Source organism: Octodon degus, unplaced genomic scaffold (genome assembly GCF_000260255.1).
Source record: "Octodon degus isolate 3935 unplaced genomic scaffold, OctDeg1.0 scaffold00010, whole genome shotgun sequence".
NCBI classification, from domain to species: Eukaryota; Metazoa; Chordata; class Mammalia; order Rodentia; family Octodontidae; genus Octodon; species Octodon degus.
The window spans coordinates 24,752,910-24,760,911 of NW_004524586.1; the positions used below are offsets into that span (position 1 = coordinate 24,752,910).

At 38.2% G+C, this 8,002-nt stretch overlaps 1 protein-coding gene across 1 annotated transcript in view; it reads right to left on the reverse strand.

The window, feature by feature from the left end:
* The window catches only part of Sec23ip (SEC23 interacting protein), a 45,568-nt gene that overhangs the window by 22,467 nt on the left and 15,099 nt on the right, over positions 1 to 8,002 (reverse strand). The window contains exons 6-10 of the mRNA XM_004625617.3: positions 5,997 to 6,117; positions 4,362 to 4,451; positions 3,268 to 3,409; positions 1,197 to 1,405; positions 350 to 465 (exon numbers count right to left, since the gene is read on the reverse strand). Of these exons, the coding sequence (XP_004625674.1) occupies positions 350 to 465; positions 1,197 to 1,405; positions 3,268 to 3,409; positions 4,362 to 4,451; positions 5,997 to 6,117 (678 nt within the window). The remainder of the gene's footprint in view (positions 1 to 349; positions 466 to 1,196; positions 1,406 to 3,267; positions 3,410 to 4,361; positions 4,452 to 5,996; positions 6,118 to 8,002) is intronic.

Below are 8,002 nucleotides of genomic sequence, written 5' to 3' on the forward strand. Positions count from 1 at the left end.
AAGCCCGCAAAAAAAAAAAAAAAAAAAAAAAAAATCCTTTTTAAAAAAAAAAAAAAAAAAAAAAAAACCTGTTCCTTTTTTTTTTTTTTTTTTTTTTTTTTTTTTGAGACAGGTTCTCACTACAGTTCAGACTGGCCTTGAATTCAATATGTAGTTCAGGCTGGCCTCAAACTGTCAGCAATCCTCCTGCCTCAGCCTCCCAAGTGCTGGGACTACAGGTGTGTGTTACCACACCCAGCTAATAAATAATTTTAAAAATTAAAAAGTTTCAGAAAATAGTTCAGGCTTTAGAAAATAGTTCAGCTGTACCTGTACATCTAAATGTTAAAAGCAATATGTGTAGACATACCTGCTTCTCCTGAAACTGAGTCTGCTTCACTACTCCATTAGCAACAAGAGGTCCAGGAGACTTAGAAAAATTCAAATCTTTCTGATTAGACAGGATGTCAAACAGTATTAAAGAACCTAAGAAAAAGAAATATTTCACTTGTTAACATATTCACTAGGTGCTTTTACAACACAAAGTTGATTTTTTTTTTTTTAAAGCTCCTAAGTAGAAATCATAACAAAAATTAGATGTGGCCTGGCATGGTAATCCCAGCACTCTGGGAGCCTAAGACAAGAGGACTGAAAGCTCAAGCACAGCCTGAGCAACTTAGTACCTTAGCAAGACCCTGACTCTGCCTCAAAACCAAAAATTAAAAAAAGGGCTGGGGATGTAGCTCAGTACAAAGGACCTGAGCCCTATCCCTAGTACTATCAGGAAAGAAAAAAAAGTTAAGATCTGATAATCAATAATCTTGTTTATAAAGAAGCAAAACAAAATATATGGCATTTCCGTGTAATGCTAGATGTGAAGGGCAAAGGCAGAATCTAAACTCAAAGCAACCATTTCTGCCCTTTACAAAACTTGACATATATAGCTCTAAATTATGTACTAACAGGATTGCCTAAATTAAAAGCACTGATAACAAAGATTTCTTTCAAACGTGCTAAGTGTGGTGGTGCACACTTCCCAGCACTCTGGAGCCTGAGGCAAGAGGATCGCAGTGAGCTCACTGGGAAACACAGGCACCACAAGGCCAGCCTAGACTACACAGTGAGACCTTGTTTCAACAACAACAAAAAAGACTCCAAAGAAAAGTAAAAGTAAAAATAAAAAAATAAAACCAGATGTGCATATTTGATAGTCTTACCTAAACTATGACCAGCAACAGAGACCTTTCCCTTGAAATTCGGGTTCCGACTCAAAAACAGTGCATGCAGACGGTTTATCTCTAGCCCGACTTTCTCCACTATTGTCTGACAGTAGGTGGGGCTGTTATAAAATAAAATATCTAGCAAAGTTTCATTGGTAAAGTGGCGAAACCGACCAATACTCGGCAAAGTGATTTTCTTAATATTCCTGTTCAAAAGGAAAGAAAAAAAACTTAAGTATCTACCTTTATGAATGTATGAAGTTTTATTTCTGCAAAGGTATAAATAATGCACAGATTTAAGTGTGTATATATGTTAATTAGCTGATCAACACACAAATAACACAGATTGTTATTCTGTAGGCAAAGCTATTATAAAAGTTATTTCTACCTATAACTACATGATGAATTCTAGGATTCTCTAAAGAGTTATTATATAAAAACATATCATAGGCAATATTTTAATTTCATTTTTAGGGGGCCTGCCGGTTACCTCAGTCATTTAAGCACTTGCTCATGTAAACAGTCAGCAAAGGATACCAAGGTTCGATCCCCAGCTCCACCTGCCTTACCAGACCTGTCCTTATGGCAGCCTGAGCCAGCCAAAAAAAAAAAAAAAAAAATCCTTCTCAACATTAGGGCCGGCCAAATATCTCAGCAGATTAAAGCACCTGCAAGCAGGCGCAAGGGCCAGGGGTTCAATCCCCAGCCTGCCGTGCCCGCCCCACCCCTGGGGCATGCTGAGACAGCAACTGAGACTGGGTGTGGCAGCGTGTGCCTGTAACCCCAGCTCTTGGGAGGCTGAAAACAAGCCAATCACTACAAGTCCAATCCAGTAGTGAGACCCTGAACACCCTATAGACCCTTCCCTAAAATGCAAAAATAAATAAATTCATTTTTAAATGAAGAGAAAAGGTTACTCTTCCACTTTTCTTCCAACAAAATGGAAATCTGGATACCTTACAAAAAAGGATAGAAGAAACTGTAACAGAGTAAGAAAGAAATTACATCAAATAAAAGCTTTTCCTGATTTGATAATGATCAAAATGATTTTAGTTCATGAATATCCACCACAAAGGAAAACAGCCTCACAATGAGGCCTAACATAAACAGGATTAGTTTATTAAACTGTGCATCTAAAACCTAAGAGTGTTCACTACAATCCACACATATTACTAGCTTGTGTGCCTGCAAGAATATCGCCCGTGCCGCAGTTCTCAAATGGGTGTTTCTAAAATTGAGGGAGGCCTCTTATTTCTCAGCGCCTGGGGAACACTACCACCACATGGTGGGACTTAGACTAAGGCCACCAAATGACCTGCAATGTAATAGTTCTGTGCAATAAAAACCTGTGCCGTCGAGTGTCCAGTTAAACCCAGTAAAAAATCAGTGTTTCTCAACCAGAGTGACTTTAATCTCCAAGGAACGTTTGGCAATTTCTGGAAACATTTTTGATTGTCAATGGCGAGACATGAATATGTTGCTGTTATCTAGCCAGCACACTGCGAAGCATTCTAAAATATACACAACAGCGCTCTAGTACAACTGTGGGGCAAAGGGTATGTAAGAGATTGGAGTAGTATCTAAAGCCAGCTTAGTAGTAAGGCTGCAGCCCCACGGTAGACTTGGGCTTGGCATTCCACAAGAGTGCAATCTCCAGCACCAAAATTAACTAATAAAGCCAGCTAAAATTTCTTATATTCTTTTATCATTTACAGGGGGCTTGCTGCTTAGCTCAGTTGTTTAAGCACCTGCATGGGCAAACCCAGTCAGGCTTGTGGGACTGCAGTTCGATCCCCAGCTCCACATGCCACCCCACACCTGCCCTTAAGGCAGCCTAAGCCCGCAAAAAAAAAAAAAAAAAAAAAAAAAAATCCTTTATCTATTTAAAATAAGAATAAATACAAACAGAAAAGCAGCATGTAAAAGTTATAACTCACATTTAATCATACACTAGGCCAACTATGTAACTTCTCAGAAAATATTTGAAATAATAATAAATTATATTATAGTTCAAATTTTGAATTTAAATTTGACTGAACTGAAAAATAAATTATCAAAATGTACAAACCTGTCAACATCAGTGGCATCTCCACCCAAGGCACTATGCCAGTGAACAGGAAGGAACTCCACTCTACTTATCTTCCCTTCATCTAATGATTTCTTGAAATGTGTTTGCAGCAATTTGAGAGAAACCACCCTAAAATCATCCACTTAAAAACAAAAATCAAGGAAGATGCATGAAATTCGTTAAATTGTCCCAATTTGACAGCTAGTTAGCAATTACCTTCAATATGCTAGTTCTTTTTATGACATATAATTTCTAAAGATGATGAAAAATCAGTAAAAATAAATCATAAACCATTAAGAAGCTCTTTCTAGCTTTTCATTATTTTAGAATAATGTATAAATACCTGGAAAAACGAGTTCAACTACCATCACTGAAAGAGACTTAGCACTGACTGGTAAGATCAGAAAATCAGACTCAAACTATCTGCTGCAATATTACAACTTCACCTCCAAAGACATATTTATGAAGGCTAAATATACAGGAAGTGCAAGGTCCTTGACACACACCAAATATTTTGTAAACACAAACTACTACTATACAGATATTTTAAAAAAACCTTCAAAAACATAAGTCAACCAGGCAGATTGATCTCGATATGAATCAATTCACTGTACTGTTGCTCCAGGTTCCTGGAAGCAGAGGCTATCTATAAGAAAGGCTAAATTATTTTCAGGAGTACTTCTAATTCTTCAGAGTCTAGGACTTTATATGAGTTATTAATGTCATAACAGTGAAGCACATACAAATTTGATTTCCAGTTGAGCATATAAATCTCCACTTACAGCCCCACAACAACTTGTACACAGCTGGGAACTGTCCTAAAAATACTTAAGAGCTATTCTCAGTTCACTCAGTGAAGTAAAATATGACTAATAGACCAAATGCACTGGTACACACCAGTAATCCTAGCACTTCTGAACGCTGAGGTAGGAACATCAAAAGCTTGAGTCTCATCTGGGCAACTTAAAGTGTTTGGCAAGACCTTGTCTCTAAATAAAAAATAAAAGTACTGTGCTATACCTGGGGGTAGCTCTGTATAAAGGTGCTGGGTTCAATCCCCAGTACTGAAGAAAAAAAAAAAGACCAACACTTACCACATTCAATAATGCTTCTAAACCGCAAGTCACACACAGGCCCAATGCCATGTACCATGAACACCAGATGGTCAGCCTGAGGCATTTCCCCTATTAAAAAAATAGACACGTATGTATGCAAACAACATAGTAACTTATTTCAATTTTTCTTGGGAGAGGAGTGCAGAAGTAGAAATTGAACCCAGGGACACGCACTCTACCATTAACCTATATTCCCCAGTCATTTTTAAAAAAAATTTTTTGAGACAAGCTCTTGCTAAACTGGCCAGAAGGGACTCCAACTTGTGACCTTCCTGCCCTAGCCACCCGCAACCCCGAGATTACAGAAGTATACCACCACACCCAGGTTAATTTATTTTCTTAAAAAGAAAAATTCTTAACATTTCTTTCCTCACAAAAATAACCAAAGAGGGCTGGAGAGATGGCTCAGTGGTCTAAAGCACCAACTTGGAACAAGCTTGGCAAAGCACAGGGACCGCGGTTCGATCCCCCAGCACCACATGCCAGCCAGCCCCGCCCCCTGGTGGGCTGAGCTGGCCACACCACACACACACCACTCTCTCTCTCTCTCTCTCTCAAATAAATAAAACAATTAAAAAAATTTAAAAAAATAAAAATAAAAAAATAACCAAAGAAATTCATGACCCTCCCAAGCAAGTAAGTTTCACCGTCCTCTACCAAATTAGAACAATTTGTTCAATTGTTCCTCTAGGCCAATAACAATGAACTAGACTAAAATGTGGAAGTCTGTTGCCAAAGGCTGCCATCATATGATAATCAGCAGTTCTGAGCCTATGGAGGCTCCATCATATTGTGATCTTCTCAGAACTCCCCAGGGGAGGGTGCTCAGTGGTAGAGGATGTGCTCCTCCGGGCATCTCACATGCTTTCAACCCCTGGCTCCAAGAAGTTAATCACATAAGTAAAATCTCCCCATAGCACTACACAGTGTGAGCAGGGAAGCCTGAACATATACCACTAGAGCAGGGGCTGCTAGACTGTGGCACACTGCTACTTGTCTGTGTAAATACAGTTTTACTAAAGCACAGCTATACCCATTTGTCTACACAGTCTACAGCTGTGTTCATATTACAACAGCAAAGCTCAGGAACTGCAGTACAGTACTTTGCCCACAAAGCCTAAAATCCTTGGAGTCAAGCTCTTTATAGAAAAAGTTTACCAACTCCTATATTAGAATAATACGAAGTAGTGAGGCATGAAAATACACCCCCAAAAGCTTAGTTCCAAACAGCAAAGTTTTGCTGCACAATACGTTTTAGAATCTATATTGTGTAGTTTGTAGATCAAAAGAATTGCAAATTAAAAAACAAAGATACAAAGTAATAGAATCAAATAGAAGAAAAAAAAATCAAATAGTAAGATAAAGGTTTAAAGATATAGTTCAACAAGAGAGCACTTGCCTAGCATGTATGAGGACATGGCTTTGATCCCTAGCATCACCAATAATCGTTAAAAAAGGTCTAACAATAGCAAACAGGCCAGGGATGGGAGGGGAACAGGCAGGCAGAAGGAAGCCAAATTGGCAGATTTCTGCAATCCTATTAACTATGTTAGTAGTATTCTAAAGAACAATGCTAAAATACTGAAGCATACTTCACTCTTAAACTGTACACACCGTCGGGAATTTCATCAAGGCTGTCATCAACCCCACGCTTTACAACCCTGGGCCTTGTCTGTCCATCTTGTGTGGTCCCCCACTCATCGGGCACTGAGGAAGGCTGGAACTGAACAATGACCTTCAAGATACAACAGAGTTCATTAGCAAATTCTTTTCCACAATGGCTAAGTACTGTATTTTAATACATAATAAACTGTTCATTAGTTTATAGATAGCTCACAGATAGTTTATAAATCAAGTAACAGTACTGTTCCTTCAAACCAATTTTGTAAGAGAACTAGTATTAACCCTCAAAATTAAACAAATCAGTATCACTATTTCCAACACTTAAGGTAGAAAATCATTCAAATAAAACACCATCAGTTTTTAAAAACTAACATAAAACTCCAGGTTCATACACTAGAAATCAAGGATTATCCAGGTGCAGTGGCACATGTCTATAATCCCAGCTACTCAGAAGGTTGAGGCAAAAGGGCAAAAGTCAGCTACACAACTTAGCCTGAACTTATTTCAAAATAATTTAATTATCTAATTTAATTCTTCAAAGAGCTGGAAAAGTAGCTCAGTGGTACAGCACTTCCTTAGCATGCTTGAGGCCCTGAGTTCAATTCCCTGTACCACCAAAAGAAAACAGAAATCAAGAACAAGTTGTTTATAATTGAGGAATCTTTTGTCTTATACTCACAAGACAAAATCCTTTAAAGGGCAAGATTTCTAATTATAAATGTAATATTTATTTTTTTCTTTTTTCTCCAGTATTCAAGGAACACTACTTACATCTGACCCATCCATCCTTTATATAGGACCTCACCGTAGCCCAGTCTGGCCTTGAACTCACAGCACTCCTGCAGCCTCAGCCTCCCAAGTGCCAGGATTAGCGCTGGAATCAGTGTCTACCACCACGCTTGGCTTGTATTTAACTCTTAAGACAGCATCTCAGTAAGCTACTCAGGCTGCCCTCAAAATCTAGATTCTCCTGCCCCAACTTTCAAACACCCAAGATTACAGATGTGCACCATCATACACAACTACATATTCAGTTTCAATGACAAAAACTGAATGCCAAGAACTGCTACTTGCTTTTTAGGGAGGTATCTATTCAGTTAAATCAACTGATTACATGTATCCCTATGTCAAAGAAAGATGTTTCTTTAAAAAGAAATGAATATAAATGATGATATGATTGTGTTTATATTGTAAAAAAATGAAGGGTATGTCCAGCAAAGGAGAGGACAGAGTAGAAAGCTTTTATTTTTTCATTTCATATCTTTTTATATTAAGTTTATATTGCTTAAATGGTATATTGTTTAAATTTTATATGAACATTTTTATTTTTATATATTTCCCTATCTTTAAGGACAGAGAACTGTTAGACTGAGTTACTTTTGTATTCTTTTATATTTTTCTGTAAAAATGAAAAGTCTATGAGCTGGGTGTGCTGGCTCATGCCTGTAATCCCACCACTTGGGAGGCTGAGGCAGGAGGATCACCATGAGTTCAAGGCCAGGCTGGCCAACAAAAAAATATTCAAAGCCAGGCTGAACTGCATAGTGAAACCCTGTCTCAAGAATGAATAAATAGGGCTGGTGAGATGGCTCAGTGGTCTAAAGCACCTACTTAGAACAAGCTAAGCTAAGCAAAGCACATGGACCGCGGTTCAATCCCCCAGCACCACATGCCAGCCAGCCCCGCCCCCTGGTGGGCTGAGCTGGCCACACACACACACACACACAAATAAATAAATAAAATTAAAAAAAAAAAAGAATAAATAAATAAATGTCTATGTTCTGAAGAACTACTATATGCCAAACCCTACCTAGACTTTTGCATAAATTACTTCAACTAAAATATGACTCTGGGAGGTACACAGTACTACAGGTGAGAACCTAGAGCTAATAGAAATTTAGTAAATGAAAAAATTAAAATACTTCTAATAGGGCTGGTGAGATGGCTCAGTGGTCTAAAGCACCTACTTAGAACAAGCTTAGCAAAGCACAGGGACC